Source organism: Nematostella vectensis, chromosome 1 (assembly GCF_932526225.1).
Source record: "Nematostella vectensis chromosome 1, jaNemVect1.1, whole genome shotgun sequence".
NCBI classification, from domain to species: domain Eukaryota; kingdom Metazoa; phylum Cnidaria; class Anthozoa; order Actiniaria; family Edwardsiidae; genus Nematostella; species Nematostella vectensis.
In genome coordinates, this window is record NC_064034.1 from 18,804,267 (window position 1) to 18,826,765 (window position 22,499).

Consider the following 22,499-nt stretch of genomic DNA (forward strand, 5'->3'; position numbering starts at 1 on the left):
TCGTTATCATCATCATTACTATTGTCGCCGTCATCATCATCATCATCATCATCAGTCGCCGTCATCAACTTTTATCGTCACCTCATTCTATTCTTTATGGTTGACCAAAGAGCCACACATAGAAGTTTTTTTTTCTTTCCCTTTCCCACCAAGTTTTTTTCACTCTTATTATAAAAAGCATGAGAACATAATGTTTTGATTTCGATTGGCTGAGACCTGTATATTTTTCAGGTAATTCTCTCAGGTAATCGCTCTTATTGGTCATTATAGAGCGATTTGGTTCACAAAAAAATGGAGCAATAGAAACCTCAAAGAGCCAGACGTGAAACACACTCTGTAATGGTTTGGAAAAGTCTGATATCTTTCAGTAGTCTGATAAAGGTTGATAACGAAGGGAAGAGACAAGGTGCGAAGCCCTGTGTAAAGGTGGCGAGACGTTGGCCCGGCAATGTTGACGCAGTTCGAACATCGCGTTGGGAGGTGATAGCTGGTGCAGGAGGAAGCTGGCGAGTGTGGGCGAAATTTTGAGCGAGTTCAAAATTTCAAGCTTTTGGCCAACACTTCGCAAGCATTTCCTTTGTTTCGTGTTTATTTGAACATTAAACAGCTTTTCTGGCAGTTTGCACACGGACTCAACAATGCTGGGCTCATTAGCATCGTTTCCATAATATGCGGTCATTTAAAATATAATAAACACTGCCGCATCTATAAAAAAGAATACATCGCAAATTTTAACACTAATACCGATATATACCTGAAATGTAAAATGCAGATCCTTATCCCACGTGCTACTTTCTAGATATCAGATTAAATTCAGTGTTTTATATTGCTCTAGTCACTTGTAGTCCTTTACAAATGGCGACCGCGTCAACATCAAGGTACAAACAGACCCGAATTCAACCGAAATCCAGTGGAATCTCAGGTCTTTTGAAAATACAGGTAAAATGATGGATTCTTGGTTGCGGTTGCCTTTGGTCCCGTCATGCATCTAACGCAAGTCAAGCTGGCAGTTTGAACAGGGCTAGAAGAGTTCACTCGTATACACTCTTTCACAAAAGGTTGTCAGTGCAAATGGCGAATGGTAAATGGCTTATGGGTACTCATTATTAGTTAAATTAAAGGTGTTAAATAAAGTCCAGCAATGTCAGAGCCAAGCACTGGTAACCTTTAATGGATAATTGTTTTGATTTATCCATATTCTTCGAGACGCATTACGTTCGGTCGTAGAACTGCCATTTGCCAATCGCCATTTGCACTGACAACCTTTATTGAAATAGGTATATGCATTTTTCCCGGCAAGCCCTTTGCTTTTGCTACACAGGCTATTTTCCTCTAAACCATGATTATTTTAGACACAAATAATGTGTCTGTTTCTATAAAATTTGCCATGAATACTTATATTTCAAATATGTTTTTATAATGGGAAGTGCATTTCATTCTGAGTGGTGTTAATGTTAATAAAGCTGAATAGAGCACGATAATGGCGTTGTTTGAGTGTGTTTTTTTTTAGAGAACTCTCGATGTCTCAGCGGCGCTGTTGCATCTATGTGGCTCTCGCTAGGAGAGCTTAGAGTTACAGTGTTTATGTAGCGATTATTGGATGAGGATGTAATGGTCAGAGATGGTCGTTTAGAACTCATGCTTACCCTGTACCAAGGACCTGCGGGATAAAAGGCGCGCTCCCAACGTATCCAGAATTTTTTTGGGGGGGAGGAGGGGGGGGCGAAATCCGAAAAAAGTGGACCAAACTTTTCAGGGGGGAGGGGTGAGGAGGAAAAAATAAAACATCTATTGCGTGACGGATAAAGGCGTTCTCTTTCATTTTATATCTATAAACATGGCCTTGACGGCTACTGGTTATACATGCTTCTGTTGAATTTTGATGTTCTGACCAATATTAAGCTTTGTTCCTTCTTAGGGTGTTTTCTTGCCAACTGATTGACCACTTGATCTAGGTCGACGTCGGTGTCGTAGTGACAATGGATAAGAGCTAATGCCCATAGCCTCTCTTGCCCCATGCACGATCTGTTATACGTGTGAGGCCCCAGGGGGGTACTCCCTATATCTATCGGACGGGGATCATCGTCGTGTCTTTTAGGGTGCAAATTTGGAGCCTTGGGTATCTTTTAGTGGTGAAAATGACAATGCCCATATTTTTTTTACCTCGGTATCTTTTAGGGTGCTACTATAGCCATCGCTCATCTAACTTGTAGCTAATAGAAGAGCGTTAAAACGTGTCAATCTTCCATTAGAGTCAATTTTAAATAAACGTTTTTATTACAAATTATTTACAGTTGTTTGAGGTATCTTGGGGTAGATTCATGCCTAACCACGCCCACTTAAGTATCTTTTAGGGTTAAAATATAACCAGACCACGCCCACTTTAGTATCTTTTAGGGTTGTTTTAAAAAAATCCCGACAATGATCCCCATCCGTTTGATATCGGAGTACCCCCCATCCCGGGGCCGGAGGCGTTGCAGTGCCTTCGCGCTCTCTCCTCTAGTATAGTGCACCATATCTTTAGCAGCGTGGAGATATTAGGGAACACTTCTTCAGAGCTTGCACTACGGTACTTGGTCTACAATTGCACTGATTCGCGTCGTTTCTAGAAAAAAAAAAAGATCGGCAAGGAAGCCAATAATGTTGAGATATTTTTGTTGAAACAACCAATTTTCTGAGTTGCAATTTAATCTGGCTTGTTATTAGACTGGACAAATAAATCTTCAATGAAGTTACCATAGGTTTCTATATATAGTGTTACAATAACCTTATCATGAATCGGACCAGTTCTTAGTGCAAGGGTTCCCAACAAAGCAAAAAAGCCTCGAGCCAAGTACTGACAGACCAACATGAACAACGTCAGCTATCAACTATCAAATAATATCAGGTGATCACTTAATACTGCATATTTTTTGAGAACAGTTTAATTACCTGAGAATTGCTCTTCCAGTTAAATAATAGTAATAATAATAGTAATAATAATAATAATAATAACAATAACAATAATAATAATAATAATAATAATAATAATAATAATAATAATAATAATAATAATAATAATAATAATAATAATAATAATAATAATAATAATAGTAATAGTAATAATAATAATAATAATAATAATAATAATAATAATAATAACAATAGTAATAGTAATAATAATAATAATAATAATAATAATAATAATAATAATAATAATAATAATAATAATAATAATAATAATAATAATAATAATAATAATAATAATAATAATAATAATAATAATAATAATAATAATAATAATAATAATAATCTCCCAGGAAGATGTGGTGATTAAGGAGGCAGATGTGAAAAAGCAACTAAAGAAGGTTGCAAACTGGAAGATGCCTGGGCTGGATGGAGTGCAAGGTTACTGGCTGAAGAACTTTAGAGCCCTCCATCATCCAATTGCTGAACAACTTAACCTAATTCTTGAATCAGGGTTTGTGCCACAATGGATGTACCAAGGAAGAACTGTCTTATGTGTTAAAGACCTGACACTAGGGAATACCGCAGAAAACTTCCGGCCCATAACATGCCTACCGCTGATGTGGAAACTACTCAGCGGAACACTCGCAGACAAAATATACGATCACTTAGAAAATGCAGAAGTGCTCCCTGTAGAACAGAAGGGATGCCGCAGAGCTTCAAGAGGCACCAAACAGCTCCTAATTGATAAAATGGTACTAAGAAATTGCAAACGAAGAAAACCCAATTTGGCAATGGTTTGGATTGATTATCGGAAGGCTTACGACATGGTTCCACACTCCTGGATTTTGGAACGTTAAACATGACTGGCGTAGCTCCAATCATCCAATTGTTGTTGCGCAACAGCATGCTAAACTGGAAAACGACACTAACATCAAGTGGACAAACTCTGGGAGAAGTGAAAATACAACGAGGCATTTTTCGAGGCAATAGCCTTTCTGTTGTAATATGTATATTGCCCTCCTTGGGTTCCCTGTGGCCCCTGATGTTTGATTGGGACCCCCCGTAGGGGCTGGTTCCTCGTTGAAGCTCGGAGTTAGTTGTAATTTAGATATTGAGAAATATTAGTTGAATTAAACCACGAATTGAAAGCATAATCGTGAGGATCTGAACGTATAACATGGTGTCAGAAGTCAAGTAAAAGTTTAACGAGAATCAAGGTAAAGAATATCGAGAAAAGAATTGAAATTATGGCAGAAGTAGAGTCGCACAGGACTCCTGGTCCACTGGTGCTGGATGCCCAAGCCTCAGAAAATTGGAGGAAATTTATTATGCAGTTCGAAATTTACCTAGTGGCGAAAGGAAAGGATGAGAAACCTGACAAGTTGAAGGTGAACTTGCTACTCAATTGTGCTGGAGCAGATGCAATTGAAGAATATAGTCATTTTGTTTTCAACGAAGGAGAAAGCAATGAATCTTATGAAGATGTGTGTAGAAAGTTCAAGGAACACTGTCAGGGAGCAAGAAACGTCATCTATGAGCGCCTTGTGTTTAATCAAAGAAACCAGAAAGAAGGTGAGAGGATGGACAATTTCGTGAGTGCGCTGAAACGCTTATCGTTGACATGTGAGTTTGGGACCCTCAGAGATTCACTGATCAGAGATCGTATCGTGGGAGGGGTGCTCTCGAATGAGTTGAGAGGGGAGTTGTTGAAAAAGCCAGATTTGACACTCCAAAGTGCCCATGATTACTGTAGAACCTATGAAGCTGCTGAGTTGCAGAAATTCAAGTTTGCTTCACCAACTGGTTCACAGCAGCCATTGAGTGTACACCCAGTTCAAGGAAAGGAGAGAGCGCCTAATCCTACCTGTAAGTTTTGTGGTTTTCAGCACCGTTTCACAAAACCAAGTATTTGTCCTGCCTTAAGAAAGAAATGTAGAAATTGCCAACAAGAGGGACACTTTGCAAAGTTGTGTCCTCTTAAGGGTAAGAAAGAAACACCGGTCAGCACAGTAGAGCAAGAAAACCAGGTTGAGAGTATGGGCCAAGGTGATCGTGGGGGTGATCCACACTTATACTTTGGATCAGTAGAACTTGGGACTGTGTCCAGCCCCAATAGCACAAAGAAGAGCGTGATTACCCTTAGGATTGCACAAAAAGAGGTGAAAGTCAAAGCTGATACAGGTGCAGAGGCCAATGTGATGCCATATCATGTATATAAGGCCATCACTACACAACCGCTACGAAAGATTCATCAGCCTCTTAAAGGATGGCTCGCAGACAAGGCAATTCATCCTGTTGGATGTGTTCGCCTTCCAACCCAGTACAAGAACCGAAAAATAGATCTGCTGTACCTTGTTGTGCATGGAGAGTTTACACCCCTGTTGAGTTGTGAAGCCTGCCTAGACTTAGAGGTGCTCAAGTTTATGAATCTTGACCTGATAGACACACCAGAAAGACTGGCCGAGGAGACCACACAAGGGAATGGCAACAAGCCGAATGCAGAATTGTTGGTAGAAGATCCGGTTCTATCCCAGTACCAAGATTGTTTTAGTAACAAACCGGGAAGACTGCCAAACAAGGTACACCTAGAGATAGATCCATCAGTGCCTGCAGTAGTCCACCCCCCTAGGAAGATCCCCATATCCCTGCTTGAACCGACAAGAGAAAAACTCCAAGAGATGGAACAAGATGGGATTATCGTTAAAGAAGAAGAGCACACACCGTGGGTGTCTTCAATGTTGGTTGTTGACAAACGAAAAGAGAAGGACAGAGCCAACCCACCATCTAAAGACAGTGTCCGTATCTGCATCGATCCCAGGGATCTGAATAAGGCCCTCAAGAGGCCACACTACCCCATGGTCACTGTTGAGCAAGTTGCCAATCGCCTTTCTGGAGCTACAATGTTCACCACACTGGATGCATGCAGTGGATACTGGCAGGTGGAGGTAGATGAGGAAAGCTCGAAACTTCTGACATTCAACACACCTTGGGGACGGTATAGATTTACACGGCTGCCATTTGGAATTTCATCTGCTCCTGAGATATACCAACGAGAGATGGACAGGCTCTTCGCTGGAGTTGCAGTTGAAATAATTGTTGATGATTTTTTAATCCATGGAAAAGATATAAGTGATGTTGATAGGAAGATGATAGCAGTACTTGAAAGAAGCAGAGAGGTGGGCCTGAAATTTAATCCAAAGAAGATCAAGCTTCGAGTTCCAGAAGTAAGCTATGTCGGACATGTGTTCACATCCGAGGGTTTGAAACCAGATCCTGAGAAAGTGCGTGCAATTAGTGAGATGCCACCCCCATCAGACAAAGATGGCATGCAGCGATTCTTAGGAACAATCAACTACTTGGACAAGTTCATTGAACACAAAGCTGATCTGCAAGGCCCAATCTCCCAGCTGACCCAGCAAGTAGCGGCTTTCACCTGGGAGAAGCCTCAACAAGAGGCATTCGAGAAGCTCAAAGCTGTGATCACCCATGCACCAGTGTTGGCCTATTTTGACAATCACAAACAGACCATTCTGAATGTAGATGCGAGTAGCACTGGCCTTGGTGCAGTCATCATTCAAGAGGGTAAGCCGATTGCCTTTGGTTCAAAGACTTTGTCGTCTTGTGAGCAGAGATATGCTAACATTGAAAGAGAGTTGTTAGCTATACTATGGGGAGCAGACAAGTTCCACACGTATGTATATGGCAGGCGAGTGATTGTAGAAACTGATCACAAACCATTGGAGGCAATTTTTAGGAAGCCCCTAAATGAATGCCCACCACGATTGCAGAGAATGCTTCTGAAGCTAACCAAGTATGATTTGGATGTGAGATATGTCCCAGGCAAGAAACAAATCATCTCTGATTGTTTGAGTAGAGCCCCACTCACTGACACTACGCCAGTAAGTGAACCAGAGGATGTGATTGGAATCAATCTGATTGAAAATCTGGGAATTGAGAATTCCACATTAAAGAAATTCAGAGATGCATCAAGTAACGATGAAACCTCAAGAGTAGTAATGGAATATGTCCTAGAGGGTTGGCCAGAAGACAAGGATCAGGTTGACGAACTGGCAAGAGAATACTGGAATTACAAGGAAGAGCTTAGTGTTGAAGATGGTTTACTGTTCAAATCTGATAGAATTGTAGTACCAAGATCCATGAGAGCTGAAGTACTTGAAGATATACATGGAGCACACATGGGTGAGAGTAAGAGTCTGAGTTTGGCAAGAGACTATGTCTTTTGGCCCTCCATGACTGCCCATATTAAGGACCGAGTACGTTCATGTCAGATTTGTAATGCATTCCGCAACCAACAGCAGAGAGAAACCCTACATCCACATGACCTTCCAAGTCTACCGTGGCAGGTTGTTGGAACTGACCTTTTTGAATTTGCTGGCCATTCCTACTTGATTGTGGTTGATTTCTATTCGAAGTATTTTGAAGTTGAACTACTTCGGCAGTCCACTGCCATGTGTGTTGTCAACACCTTGAAGCAAATCTTTGCAAGATTTGGCATTCCAGCCAAAGTGATCAGCGACAATGGCCCACAATATAGTAACACCCGCAATATTTTCAGTACTACCCATGAGTTTAAGCAGTTTGCAGAAGCTTGGGGATTCCAGCATGTAACCAGCTCACCCGAGTATCCCCAGTCCAATGGTGCTGCGGAAAGAGCTGTCCAGACTGCAAAGCGAATCTTTAAGAAAGCAGCAGCAGAGAATAAAGACCCATTTGAAGGTTTATTAAAGTACAGAAATACACCTTTTGACGACATAGGTGTCTCACCTGCCCAACTACTCATGAGTAGGCGTACACGGTCAACACTACCTACCCATCGACGTTTGTTGGTACCTCACCCAGTAGACCCTCACAGAGTGGTAAAGGCATTAGCCCATCGACAAGCAAGTTCACGGATGAGCTATGATCAACACAGCCGGGACCTTCCCCCTTTGGAAGTTGGGGACAAAGTTAGAGTTCGTGTAAACAAAGATAAAGAATGGTGTAAAGCAGAAGTCCTGCCAAGGTCATATGTAGTTGAAGATGAGAAAGGACGTGTATTTCGAAGAAATCGAAGGCACATCATTTCTGTCCCGAAGGACACACCCATGAATCCGAAGATGCCAGTGGCTCCCACATACATGAGTCCTCAACCTCAAGTGGTCGCTAGAAAAGCGCAGATCAATGAACCGCCAAGTCCATTGAAAGTACAGGAAGATCAGAGAGAAACAGAAGCACATTCACCCATCAGAACAAGAGCTGGTCGTGAAGTGAAGAAGCCACAAAGACTTATTGAACAATGTTAAGAACATTTTTTGGGTTTTCTTTGAACATTTATTGAAGTTTTGAAAGGGGGGAGATGTTGTAATATGTATATTGCCCTCCTTGGGTTCCCTGTGGCCCCTGATGTTTGATTGGGACCCCCCGTAGGGGCTGGTTCCTCGTTGAAGCTCGGAGTTAGTTGTAATTTAGATATTGAGAAATATTAGTTGAATTAAACCACGAATTGAAAGCATAATCGTGAGGATCTGAACGTATAACACTTTCCCCTTTGCTATTTGTAATATGCTTAATATCACTGTCGATTATACTGCGAAGTGCAAGTGGGAGGAACCAATTAGGCAAGGATGCGGGATCCCTAAACCATCTGCTGTTCATGGACGACCTAAAGTTGTATGGGAAGAATGAACGTGAAGTTGATTCATTAATAAACTCAGTGCGAGTATTCAGTAGTGACATTGGCATGGAATTTGGCCTTAAGAAGTGTGGGATCCTCATACTTAAGAGAGGAAAAGTTGTGAACTCTGATGGAATTGAACTCCCAGATGGACAGAAGATGAAGACGATAGAGAATGAGGGACACAAGTACTTAGGAATCCTTGAGTACGATGACCTACTACACGGAAAAATAAAGAAAGACCTAAGCCGGGAATACTTCCGCAGACTTAAGAAAGTCCTAAAGGCAAAGCTTAACGGAAAGAACACCATAATGGCAATAAACACTTGGGCGGTATCAGTTTTAAGATATGGAGCTGGTGTAGTTAAGTGGAACAAGACTGAGTTGGAGAACATAGATAGGAAGACAAGGAAACGGATGACGATCTATGGAATGCTACACCCTCGAGCTAATGTTGGCCGTTTATATCTACCAAGACGAGGTGGAGGCCGCGGGCTGATAGGGGTTGAAGATTGTATACATCTAGAAGAAAAGAGATTGGCAGACTATGTTCACAAAAGCGAGGAACCGTTACTTCTAGCGGTGAGGAATGAAGGAATACTTCGTGTAGAGGAAGAACAGACTGCTAGGGTCTTAAAAGAAAAGCTCAAAGAAAAAAGACAAGAGGATTGGAAGTCTAAGCCATTACATGGTCAGTTTCTTAGACAGACGGAAGAAATAAGGGATGAGTCATCGTGGGACTGGATGACAAAAGGAAACTTGAAGAAAGAGACAGAAGGACTGATCACAGCAGCTCAAGACCAGGCGCTGAGAACGAATGCATTAAAGGCGAAAATAGAAAAACAACAGATATCTCCCTTATGCAGAATGTGTGGCTTCAAAGATAAAACGGTGAATCACTTATTGTGTGAATGTAGCAAGATGGCACAGAGCCAGTATAAACACCGACACGACAACGCGGCCAGAATTGTTCACTGGGCAATTGCGAAAGAACATGGATTTGAGGTTAAAGAAAAATGGTATGAACACGAGCTATTACCAGTCATCGAAAAACCTGACCTAAAAATACTGTGGGATGTTACCATCCAAACAGATAGGGAAATCCAAGCCCGAAGACCTGACATCGTAATAGTGAACAGAAAAGAAGGTGAATGCATAGTAATTGATATTGCTGTGCAAGGAGATGCTAATGTCGGCGAAAAGGAATGGGAGAAGTCCTGAAGTGAAATTGCCCGATTATGGGACATAAAGACATGTGTTGTCCCAATCGTTGTTGGCGCTCTCGGAACAGTCAGTAAAAACTTGAAAAAGCATTTAAGTTCGATTGGCTTAAAGACAAGGATCGAGTTACTCCAGAAAGGAGCTCTCCTCGGATCAGCGCGGCTACTAAGACAGGTGCTCGAGGTCTGAGGTCGTAGGATACGACTTGACCTCGATACATAACCTACCAGCTGTTAACAGCTGTGATCGAATATGTATAATAATAAGAGGTTTTTCGTTCTTCCAAGTGTTATAATAATAATAATAATAATAATAATAATAATAATAATAATAACAACAACAACAACAACAACAACAACAACAACAACAACAACAACAACAACAACAACAACAACAACAATAATAATAATAATAATAATAATAATAATAATAATAATAATAATAATAATAATAATAATAATAATAATAATAATAATAATAATAATAATAATAATAATAAAAATAATAAAAATAATAATAATCCGCCGTGGGTGTATATGTGGGAGAACGTCTCGTCCATCCTTGATGACAACACCTCATAGGTCTCCTTCACTTGTAGGATCAGGAAAATACAAACAAAAGATGAAAATCGAGGCAGACAATTGGAAGAACCAAAAACGCGATAAACTACCTCTTGATAGTGTGATAGGAACTTGTACAGTAGGGGGAAGGAGGCAATGAAGTCGAAGTAGGTCAGACTTGCCAGCGGCGACGTCTTCCTCCGTTACTCCTGTACCATGATGCATCTTGGTACTCCTCACCCACCAGTTCGCTATTAGCTCCATAAATCATATTCTCCAAAGAGGTGATTATAAAGGTAAATGACTGATAGATATGTGTGTATGCATTTTGGCGGGCCGCCCATCTTGTCCGAGACCGCCTTGCGGTGATCCACGTCATCTATCGCCTTTTCGATAGGGAAGAGTCATTATTATTATTATTTTTTTTTTTTTGGGGGGGGGGGGGGGTTATGGCTGCTATGTTGATTGATTTTTCTGTTTAAAAATTTCGACCCCCCACATTTAAAGTTCAAAAATGGTGACCCTCCCCCAAAAAGGCGACCAAAAATTAAGAACAAAAAGAAGCTAAATTCATTAACTTCGTTCATGTATATTTTCGGTCGTAGTTTCGGTCGGATGACATGTTTGTCATTATTGTTAAAAGCTAAATAGCATATCTCCACCAGAATCCTCCACATCTCCACTTTCAAACGAAACCAGCCAAGAAAGAGGGTGATCCATAACAACTGAGAACTTGCTCTCCCCGTGAGTTGAAAAATGGTGTCCCCCCACAAAGACGCTTGCTTCAGTAGGAAATCGAGATTTGCCGTCGCTTTTGAAGGAGCCGCTTGCTTCTCTCATTATTACTTTATGTAAATTGTCTTTCACTATAACAGCAAGCTACCCAAGGCTTATCTCAGCACAGGAGGCCCAAGCTAATATTTTAGCCCGGGGTGACATGAATGGAAATTCGAAAACCAAAGCTTCAAAGGATAAAACAAATAGAAGCGCAAGCCAAACGGAAGTCATGAAAGTGCTGGCAAGAGGCCCAACATATTTATTTATTTAATTTTAATAACAAAAGCGTATATATTTTCTTATTGTGACTAGTGAATAGAAATTGTGACAGAAATTCGTCATACAACAGACTCCTTTTCATAGACGATAAGTTCCTCATTGACAGTTATTTCCTCTTTGCGGCTAGCAGTGGGCATGAATGGAATAAGAAAAGGCACACAATATTTGAAGATGATGTTTTGATAGGTTAAATAGTTGTGCATATTTTTCAAGAACAATTTAGAAATTCTAGAAAACGAACAATAGGTTCTACAAACTCTTATGTTACCGGACTTGTGAACTCTTTTATTTATTTATCATAAATACTGGACTCTGATTTGATTAAGCCAGTCGGTCTGCGCAGAGAGTATGTCAAAGATGAGTCGTTGAAAGTCAAGAACGAGAAGTTTAGGGCAATATCCCTAAGTCAATATCAAAACATGGAGCTGAATTGTGTAACCCAGATCTCGTAAATACTAACAAAGACGTGACTCAAAATGTGTTTGCAAGATTTATTGATGGACTGCCGGCGAGTGTGTGTGTTATAATGTAGCGTTTTAAGTTAATTTATTAGTCTTTATTTTTTCCTTAAGTCTAGAACTATACTTGTAAGAATATTTAATATATATAGTCTATGTAAAATACATTGTTATATCATGTTCCTACGCGTGACAGGCATGAATGGAATGAGAAAAGGCACACATCCAGCGACGACCTCTATCGCCCCTGCCGTGTAGAACGAGTTTGTGTACCCAGTCCCGCTCACATCTGCGATTAAACCTGTGATGGTAAAAAAAAAATTAGTCAGGAGCTAGATATATGGCACTGGGTGTCCTTCAAGCATTCTAGGCTCGATTTCCAGCTCTTGTTCCTGTGAGCCCGCAGTACGTGCCCCCATCCGATGAGGCCTAGCGATGGTTGGAATTCGAGCCTACAAGCATTCCTGATATTAGCAAGATGGAATTCTGCGGGGGGGGGGGGGGGGGGGGGCTAATAACTAGAGGCCTAGATAACGAGGTATGTCCACCCGAGACCCGGCGAATTGGGCGAAAGATGCGAAGGGAACACTCAAACATCAGCGAAACTTCCCTGTTTAGAAAGAGGTGTATTCCACCGTCCCTGCGCAGCCCACGTCGTTATTCTACATTATTACTGTAGTTTTTTGTCGTCATACCAGCTATATTTAGGGGCTATTTAGGGGCCTAAATATAGAAAGATGGGGGCTTGTCACACTCCTTCCTCTCCACCTCATTTTCAGTGAATTTTTCCCTCTACCCAGCGTGATCATTGAATTTGAAAGTCAAATGAGGGTCACCTATTTATTTGTGGCTGCGAGAATAACAGTCTACGGAACAGATGCTCATTTGCATAAGCCACTGTCCGGCGTCCTCGATTCCATGCGACGCCATTTTTTTTTACTTAAAAGTCAGCGTTTCACAGGGATGAGATAAATTATCAAGCTTTCTACCTAGCTCAATGACAATCAACCCAACTAGCCTGTACTTGAGCACAACTTTGAAACATTACAAAATTTAGTGTGAGCAACTTTTCTAGCCGAATACTTTAAATTTTTTTTCAGAAAACGCATTAAAAATATTGTTATGGTGGGAGAGCTTCTGAGGAGAAATGCGACCGAACAGTGCATTTAGGGGTTTGAGTTAGAAACTCAAAGTTTCTAAGCTGATCGCCAAACTTCGTAAATCATTTCTTAGAATTCTTGAAGATCGGAAGTTTTTGGTTCTTTCCTTCACTAAAATTTATCGCATTATTGTTCACAACAACACACAACAATTTCAATGGATTTTCATAAAACGAATCTATGATTAGGTGTACCAAAAATGTTTTTAGAACCAAACATAATTATTGGCTGTTGTTGCATGTCTTTGCTATTGAAGGACTTGTTGCTCTAAATAAAGGGTGCTACGGAAATCAGACCTCCCAGACAAATTCCTGAAGGAATTCTTATCAAAGGTCCAATACAAACTTTGCGGCGATTTCCACGCCTTTTCGAGATATTTAGTGTATAATTACATGCGTGCTTTGCGGCTTGGAGACGGTAAAACCATGCAAGCTCGTAATCGTTTAATAATTTTAAAACCAGGTGGGAATATGTGCTTCGATTTCAGATTAATAAGTAAAATAACAGTCTAAGCTATGCTGTGAGTCTCGGATTTTATCTTTGCTTATGACTGGATGCACCAAAATTTTGTGGGTTAGAACTTTTCTCATGTGATTCGTTTTCTTCAAAATATCGCCAAAATCTGATTCCTTATACTGATCCTTATACTTTATTGTCATGAAAATTTTTTGTTTGAAAAGTATAACAGGCGAGCATACTATCTAATGTTATAAATGTAATAAAACTTCGCAAAACATCGCCTTCGTCAAAGCGTGAGCTGTTGTCATGACAAATGGCAGAAAATGGCGTCCATGGAATCGAGGATGCCGGACAGTGGCTTATGCAAATGAGCATCTGTTCCGTAGACTGTAATGATTCCAGCTAGCTCTTTTTTATGTAGAGTTCGGATCATGCGAGTAATCGTCATGGCCTCTTTCTGGCAGGAAGCGAATAGTTGTTATAGTCGTTAAATGTGGAACACAGAACTATTGCTGTTAAAAAAAATTACCTGAAAGAGATGGTCCAAATACATAGGGCATAGAGATAAACAACAGGAATATCCCAAAATCAAGCCCGCGACGCTCCGTCGGTAAAGACTCAAGAATAATGCAATAAATGGGCGTGAAAAAGAACCCCTCTCCAAACCCATACGAGACGCTATACATGACCAAATATGGGAAGTCTGTTGCTAGTGGCAACAGTAGATTGCCTAGCGCTAGTCCGAAGACTCCAAACTGGAAGAGTCGAGGCAAAGAGATCCAGCCCGTCCCGGCAAGCTTGCCACAGCACATCCGTGCAATCAAGGACGAGAGACCGATGGCGAAGTACAGCCAGGACGACAGGTCACTTGATATGCCCAGCTCCGCGCAATGTTTGGCCTGAGGAGCAAAACGTTAAGTCAGAAGGCATTAAGCACCATGCAAACCGCGCCATTGTTAGCTCAGATATGCTAAGGACTGATGTTAACTTCACGGCGCCTCCAATCATGGCGTGAAAAGTATTTCACCAGTTTAGCAAAGTTTGCAAGGAACATCAATAAAAGTATACCCAGAGAGTGTAAAGAAAGCTCACGATGAAGGAAGAAAAGCAAAGACCGACTTACCAAATGTACTATAGGCATACAGTGACCAAGGACTGCTAGTGACGTCATCGCTGTGCATAGCACAAACATGGGATTCCTCAGAACCGAACAATCACACGAGGACCGGCATCTGCGCTCTGAGGACCCCCTTTGCGCAATGGTCTGCTCTACTTTCTTATTCTTTTCTCTCAAGGCCCAGCCACCCAGGCAGGGAACGAGACACAGGCCAGCTAAGCATAGTAGTGTCTTGCGCCAATCCAAAACTTTATGAATAGCTTCCACAATAGGGCTCATGATAAAAAGGCTCGCTCCTGGGCCAGTGGAGACGATAGCTGTGGCAAGCATGCGCCTGCGTTTGAAGTAGAGGGCTGGCACCATCATGGAGCTTATGTAAATGAGATTACTTCCTATTCCGTTCATGAAACCATACGTGAAGTAAAGCAAGACGATGTTAGGCACGAACGAGGATGAGACGAGCCCTATTATGGTAATTAGGCTACTGCTCATGAATACTACCCGGCATCCATAGCGGTCGGTAAGATGGCCGCCGAAAGGTCCAAACATCCCAGAAAAGGCGAGGGCAATGGCTCCTGGGAACGCTAAAACAAGACGTTATACAGTTCAATCCACGGCCTCGGAAACCCACGCACATTTCACTTGCGAGAAAAATTACCCCTAGGGAACAGTATAGAACTAGGGTAGTGTAAGGAGATGAAATCGCAAATGAATATATTAATGATGCAAAACTTTATTTCTTTATTTAACTTGAAGCGCTTGGCTATTTCAAGCAAAAGTGGACAGTTTTTTGGTGAGAGTAAGTAAGTTTGAGTGATTATCTGGATTTACGCATTGGCGATTTCAGATATTATTCTATTCTAATTGCTCTCTTGCTAACGGACAAGGAGATGGGTAGATGCGATTGCAAAGGAAATAGTTTTTCCTGCAAGGCGTTGGAGCGTTTTAACATCAATTTCATCTCTTGATAGGATCGCTTCTCGGAGCGTGGCGAACTTCTCCTTCTTATCTTGAGGGAGGAAGAAGGCCATGCAGGTGGAATCGCACAGGTAGCCCAAGAAACGAATAACCTGAGTAGGGGTGAAAGTCGACTTATTAATGGCCAGCGTGTATCCGAGGGAGGTGAGTACGGACATTACAATGTAAGCAGCTGTCTGGGCTAGTTCAAAGTTGGACCATGTAGAAACACCATGTACAGCCAGTTGACCAATGGAAACCGCTTTCAAGTGAGTTTAAAGCTCAAACAAATACGAAATCCTACTTCTGGATCTTGTTGTTTACTCTCCACGCGCTCGCAAGTCGACCGTGACTTGTGGAGTAGCGACAGTTTCCGAGAAAATTGGAAGTGCTTGTGATGTCGGTATAGGACATTTCGGAGAGAATTATCGCTTTAAAGCGTTCGAGGGCTGCATGTCTCGGACGGCTTCGGAGGCTCCGGCGAGAAGTCATTGATCGTCTTATCGATGGATACTAGGAAGTACAAGAACAGCTTTAGTGCTACGGAGAAAAATGGGTAAAGTTTGTCCGCCAGCACGGGGATTTGATGGAGCTTGTGGATGCTGGGGAGGAACGAAATGAGCTGGAGAGGACTTATGCAGAGGAGCTGAATGGGAAACAAGAACTCGAATATATTATAAACACGAGGAACGCATCGGTTTACAGCGATCACATGTGAGCGCACAATCGCATGTTAGCTCGAGACATAGTAAGCAAAGTTGTGGGAGCAGAAAAAGCAGCATTGCATCGCCGGAGGAGGAGGCTGTGTCAGTAAGGCTTAAAGTTGAACAACTGAAAAGGAAACAGGAGCTCTCACGGAAATTTGATGATCTGAGATATGAAAATGAGATATTGGAGGCAGAGTTGGACAGTAGTAAGATACAGGATAAATAAGCAAGAAGCTGGATGTGCGGAACTTGCAAGTGTGGAGGAACCAGTGAATGTTGAAGAAGAACTTAAGCAGGAACCGTGCTCTGTAAAAAATGATGGTGTTTCTTCTATGGCTGCACAACATGCTTCCTATGTTTCTCCAAGTGAACGTCCTGGAACAGAGGTGGATAAGAGCTGTGTAAAGGAAGAGGGTGACATTGTAAGTGTGAAGGGAACCATTGTGAATAATGAGAACGATGGAACACAGGAAACCCAAGCTAAACTTTGTTTTTCTGTCTTGGACCACCAGACAATTATAACAGTCCAGTGAATACTGGGATACCTGTGGCCGAATTGTTGTCTCAGGCTATGGCACCCCAAGTGTTGAGTACATGCAGTTTGACGGCAATCCAGTCAACTCTGCGTCATTCATACATGCCTTGAGAGCAATGACAGTCTAAAGTTGCAGTACTTTTATTAAAATACAACACTGCGCTGGCAAGGCTCGTGAGACAATTAAAAGTTGTATCAATTGCCACCAGCGGAAGGTTTCACCACTGCTAAGACTGCCTTAAAGGAGAACTTTGGGCTACCTCATAATATTGCAAAGGCGCATATTGATAAGCTTCAAGGTCTATCCCCCCTCTAAGGAACGCTGGAGGGCAAGCCCTGTTTGAATTTTATAGGCATCTAGAAAATGCCCATCGTACCCTGTCTGGTATGGGTAGTGACTATGTCAGTGACCTGAATCATACTAACTCAACTCTCAGGGAACTCAATAATAAACTACCATTCTTCATAAAAGGGTAATGGATTGAGTGTGCGGGTAGAATAAGCAAGGCCGAGATTTTCTGATTACCTGAGGTTCCTTCAGAATAGAGCAAAACTTATTAGCAATGAGTTTGGAGAGGATCTTGTGTCAACAAGGGCGAGGAGGGGACAGGACGGTGATACTAAAAAGTCTCCAGCTAGAATCAGCCTGTCAGCAGGTGTTGCCCCGCCCCAGAACATGGAGCAAGAGAAGGGACGTGTAAATGCTGGCAGGAAATGTACAGTTTGCGAGGGCCAACATGGTTAATGGAAGTGTTCTAAGTTCAAAGAAATGAGCTATGAGGAAAGGAAAAACTAGTCCTGTCTAAGAGACTCAAATGTCTAAGTGGAGGACCTTTCATGGACAGGTGCCCTAAGACATCATTCAAATGTCTGATTAAAGGTTGCACGCAGGACCATCATACATTGCTGCATCGAGCGTAAAGCGGAAGGAATGAGGTCATGAATGACATGGAAAACAAACTTACACTGGCTGGGCCCAGTGCACCTCCGCCACAGGGTGCACCTGGTAATGGAAATGCTGTAAGCTCAAATGCGGCATCAGCAACTAAGGGTGGTCCCCGTAAAGGTCAAGGCCAAGGGAGGCAGTACGTTATTGGAGACCGTCACACTGGACAGTGGCAGCGAAGTGACATTGTGCAAGGAACAGTTATGTCTTGATCTTGGACGTAATGGACCCCCTGAGAGCTTTGAATTGATTGGCGTGACTGGAGCAAAGAAAGTTCAAGGCCAAGAGATTGATATTGTGGTCATCTCTCAGGATGGACTTGTAGAGAAAGAGCTTGTTGGTGTAAGAAATGTGAGTCAGATACCTGTCTCATCTAGCTGCATACCCAGGAGGGCTTATATTGAGAACCTTCCACATCTTGCGGATGTCGAGTTGAAGGAGTTCGACGCCGCGGATGTTGGGCTTATTATTGGGCTCAACCAGAGACCTTCGTTGTTTGTACCTTTGAAATTTAAAATTGGAACCAACAGCCAGCCAGTGGGAGTGCGGTACTGTACAGGACCCGAAATGATCCCAGGACCCGAAACGATCCCAGGAACCGAAACGATCCCCAAAAGTTCCCCAACTGATCCCGGGACCCGAAACGATCCCCAAGAGTCCCCGAAATGAACCCCAAGGAATTACAGTAATGGACAACTAAAGGAATGTGTAAGGATTGGCTTTCAGTTTTAACAAACATATGAAACATTAAGCTTGGTTTGTGTTATTAAAAGGAAATTTACATTAACTAAAACTATAGTATTAAGATTTTAATATACGACTGCGGGGGAAATACAGTGGTTGAGTCAGAAATTAACAATTCCTGTGATAGTAATTTAAAGAACCCGGCGTGGATAAATCATTTTTACATAACAAGCCATAAAAGAAAGGCTTTACAGATAGGACATGCTGCTTTTCATAGGAAGCGAAATGTTTTAAAGTTATTTTTTGGCATGTTTGTTTTCGGTAAATGAAAGACCTATCATATCATGATATCATGCCGGGGTGTACGCACGACAACACGAGGAAATTCAAAACTCACATAATATTGCTTTCAACAAAAGCCACATCCTCTTAATATTTTGCATCGGTAGTAGAATGGTTGTTCGAGTGTATTACTCAGTGTGCTTTTGTCATTCCATCTTCTCGGCCAAACCGGCTGCCTTAAATGTGTCGGTAAATATTCGCTCGTGTGGACAAGGATTTCGTGGTGAAATACATGTTTGGTTGTCAAATGAATATTAATTTTTAGGGGTGATGTTTACAGGAAATGAGACTCTCATTTATAGTGTCAGAGTCATGTGTCGGAACCGCAAAATGTTAAGAGGATGGAAGGTTTGGTTGATCTGAGCAAAGCTGTGCTATGTTTATGCTGTATTCCTTTCGATAGCAATTTAAAGTTGTGTATTTGTTTTGGAATCTGTTTATGGGTTTTTAATGCATTTTGGAGTCAATTTTAGAGTCATAAATCCATATCAAAACCAGGTGCGTAACTCTATCCCTCCAATCGCAGCACGATGCGCACGCGCTGTTCGTTCTTTTCGCTCATGCTCATTAGAAAACGTGTTTATGAGGAAGGAGGACTAGTTGTGAATTTTGCGGTAACTATGGTTTATAGAATCTCTTGATGTAAAAGTATATATAATGTTTGTCTTTGAAAGTCAAATAATAGCTTGTACATTTATTTAGAGTAATAAACCCAGTATTTTTTTTATTTGAAGTGTGTTTGTCTCATTCTTAAATTCGTAAGCAAGCTCGTGTTTTTTAACTTCAACTTTACTAATATCCACTGTTCACTGTCTGGGTTATATGGCCCTATAGTATCGATGAGCCACAAGATGCGCTCTCTCGACAACAGGAAGCGCTCTATTACTTCATTGTCCGTCATTTCTTGGATTGTACGTCTTTTTTGGAATTCTCTCTGCTTTCTTCGATGGCCAAAAAGTACTCTCCTGCGGCAGCCATTTTTCTGCTTTACGGGCCCGAAAACAGTTCTCGGGAGCCTCAGACCTCCTGAGAATTTACGGGCAAGAAATGACGAATTTTCTCGGGCCCGAAAAACCCGGGAATTTCGAGAAACACGGAATTCGTCATCCGCGCGCTTTCTCGGGAGTTTCCAGAAACGGGCGCCCGGTCACGATCTATTGTTCTGTTAGTTTTTAAACTAACAGAACAATAGATCGTGACCGGGAACTATTTAATAATAGTGCCCGTCACGCACGAGAGCACTTTGAATAGTGTGTTGTCTGTTATTGTTATTGTTTCTGTTATTGTTTTAAGTGCCGATCTCAGGGAGTAAATATTCTGTGAACAACTTTTATGGAAAAGGCAAAACTAAATGAATCTATAAAGACAGCGCTTGAATATTCCCAGCCAAGATAACTTGTTTTGGAATAGATATGAGTTGGATTTAAAGAGAAACATAGGATTATTTCGGACTGCCGGACCGTTTGTCACTGCGAACAAAGAATGTGTGAAACCGTTTAATTTATGCAGTTGCCATTCCATCTCCTTACACTTCTCTTATAGAACCACGGGCTATATGATAATTTTACTCCTAAATGATTTCTAATGTCTTGTTATTGTGGAATAAAGCACGCATTCCTACCTAAACTGACTGTATTCCCTGCGCGTTACCTCGTACCACTTTCAAACGACACGCTTTGCAACCGCAGTCATGGTGAATGACCTCGTAACAGCTTGAGGTCCTTCTTAATATAATCTAATACCGCTAATGAACGAGGGTTATTGTGATAGAAATCTAGTCTTTCCAACTAAATGTAATAAATACAGAAAGTATATTGCTTCGTTTTTTATTTTTTTTCTAAATTGAAATGTATAATTTCCTTCATTTAAAATTCTTTTACAGAATAAGTGTTATTTTTATATCTAGCATAACGAGCACTTCATTCCGCGTTACATTCCATAAATTGTTACCGGTCTGCTATGTTTTTTTTTTTTTGGGATCATTTGCAGGCCTGCTATGTTGGCCTACAGTGTGCTTTTTTGTGGGTCATTTGCCGTCCGGGAATCATTCGCGGGCCTGTGCAGGACTCGCGCAAGCATGCTCGAAGATTCAGCGTACTTTGCGGACGCTCAGTATGTCGCCCAAGGAAAGCTTTGCCGAACTCATTGAAACCGTAGTCTTCTGAAGCTATTTTAATACAGTGATAATACTCTCTACTAACCTGTAACGGCTCTGCTAGCTTGGAATTCTTCTAAAATCGATGGGAAGATTATACCGTAGGTTACTGAACACCCATATATTACCAGGGTACACACAACTACATATAAACAAACCAGCCAAGAAAGAGGGTGATCCATAACAACTGAGAACTTGCTCTCCCCGTGAGTTGAAAAATCTTGTCCCCCCACACAGCCACTTGCTTGTCTCAAGGGCCGAAGACTATTGTCATCGTCGATGTCCGTGATATGATGTGAAGTTTGAAATCGAGGCTGCACGTGATCATAGCGTGATCAGCCTTGGTTAAAAACGCAAACATGTTTGTCAAACATCGTACATGATTGTACGTTTAGCCACCCACAAAACATGGCTATCTATTGCCTTCACAACATTTACCGATGTTTGAACTAGTCCAAAACGTTTTCATCAAATATTTATGTACGGAACACATGTTTGCCTGTTTAGCCACTCATCACGCAAAACATTGCTCGCGCTTTTATCCTATAACAGCTTGAATGCTTGCGTATCTTCAGTCGCCAGCTCTTGAATAATATTGCTAAAAGCTCTTTTTGCAATCCAGAAACGTGTTTTTGATTTTTTTTTCGTTTTTTTAAATCTTTTTTTGAATCGAAAAAAGATCCACAAAACAGAATGCAGCTAGTCTCTTCATACACGGAGCGTCCGCCATCTTGATTCGTCACGTAAAAAAGTGGACATTCGCCAAAAAAATGCGCGCGGGCTCATATTTTACGAAAATGTTTTATGAAAATGTTTTTGTGTTGAGCCACCTCTCCATGCAATACGTCAGCTAGACGCCATATTGAAAATTACCCTGAAGACCCTTGGGACGAGGTTGCCAAACATGCTTGCGCGAGTGTTCGATTGCATCCAATGTTCGACAAACAAACAAAGTCATTCCTTTGCTGTTTTATGTGAGTTTCGAGGTTTTAACCGACAGACATGACATAAATCTCGGAACTGCAACTAAACAGCAACGACGCACATGTGCGAAGAGCCTTCGGTACTTCTCAGCGGCCATTGCGCATCCTACAAAGCCCCAGGCCCTCGCGCGTGACAGCCTCGTCTTCAAGACATGGCTGTTTGACCCGGCCACACGAAGCAGTGCTGAATATAGTCCACGGGGTCGTTTCTCAAAAGTCCCGATAAACCCGGAAACCCGGGAAGTCACCCGGTAAGCCCCCGATAAACTTTACCGGTGTTTCTCAAAACGCACGCTATTTTCGGGCCCGGAAAAAAAACTCGGTATCTCGCCCAGTAACTTACGGGAGCTCAAGAGCTCAGGTTAACTTACCGGGAATAACTTTTAATGTGAAAATTGATACCCAAAACGATGTTTTTCCTTAATATTTTCAGCTGAATTTATAGATCAACTATTCATCTTGAATTGGCCAAGTCGTAATATCCAATTTGGTTTTTTTTTTCGATTAAATCTCGCCATTTTTCAAGTTGTGTCGAG

The 22,499-nt window shown here is 41.6% G+C and overlaps 2 protein-coding genes across 2 annotated transcripts; one reads left to right on the top strand and one right to left on the bottom strand.

Moving 5' to 3' along the window:
* The first annotated feature begins 4,196 nt into the window (after positions 1-4,196).
* Positions 4,197-8,252, top strand: LOC116614064 (uncharacterized protein K02A2.6-like). The gene has a single exon (XM_032374650.2). The coding sequence runs from the start codon at positions 4,197-4,199 to the stop codon at positions 8,250-8,252; it is 4,056 nt and encodes a 1,351-aa protein (XP_032230541.2).
* Positions 8,253-11,404: 3,152 nt separating this feature from the next.
* On the bottom strand, positions 11,405-21,290 carry LOC5512313 (monocarboxylate transporter 12). The gene is made up of 4 exons (XM_048728394.1): positions 21,027-21,290; positions 14,661-15,238; positions 14,067-14,436; positions 11,405-12,219 (listed from the first exon to the last, which is right to left on the bottom strand). Exons 1-4 carry the CDS (start codon positions 21,160-21,162, stop codon positions 12,089-12,091), a joined length of 1,215 nt encoding a protein of 404 aa, XP_048584351.1. The 5' UTR covers positions 21,163-21,290; the 3' UTR covers positions 11,405-12,088.
* Between the last annotated feature and the right edge of the window lie 1,209 nt (positions 21,291-22,499).

Coding starts and splice junctions, on each gene's coding strand:
- LOC116614064 (XM_032374650.2), top strand. CDS start 4,197: ATGGCAGAAGTAGAGTCGCACAGGACTCCTGGTCCACTGGTGCTGGAT.
- LOC5512313 (XM_048728394.1), bottom strand. CDS start 21,162: ATGGATCACCCTCTTTCTTGGCTGGTTTGTTTATATGTAGTTGTGTGT. Junction 15,239..21,026: donor AGCTAGCAGAGCCGTTACAG/GTTAGTAGAGAG, acceptor GTCTTGTTTTAG/CGTTCCCAGGAGCCATTGCC. Junction 14,437..14,660: donor GTATGCCTATAGTACATTTG/GTAAGTCGGTCT, acceptor TTTGCTCCTCAG/GCCAAACATTGCGCGGAGCT.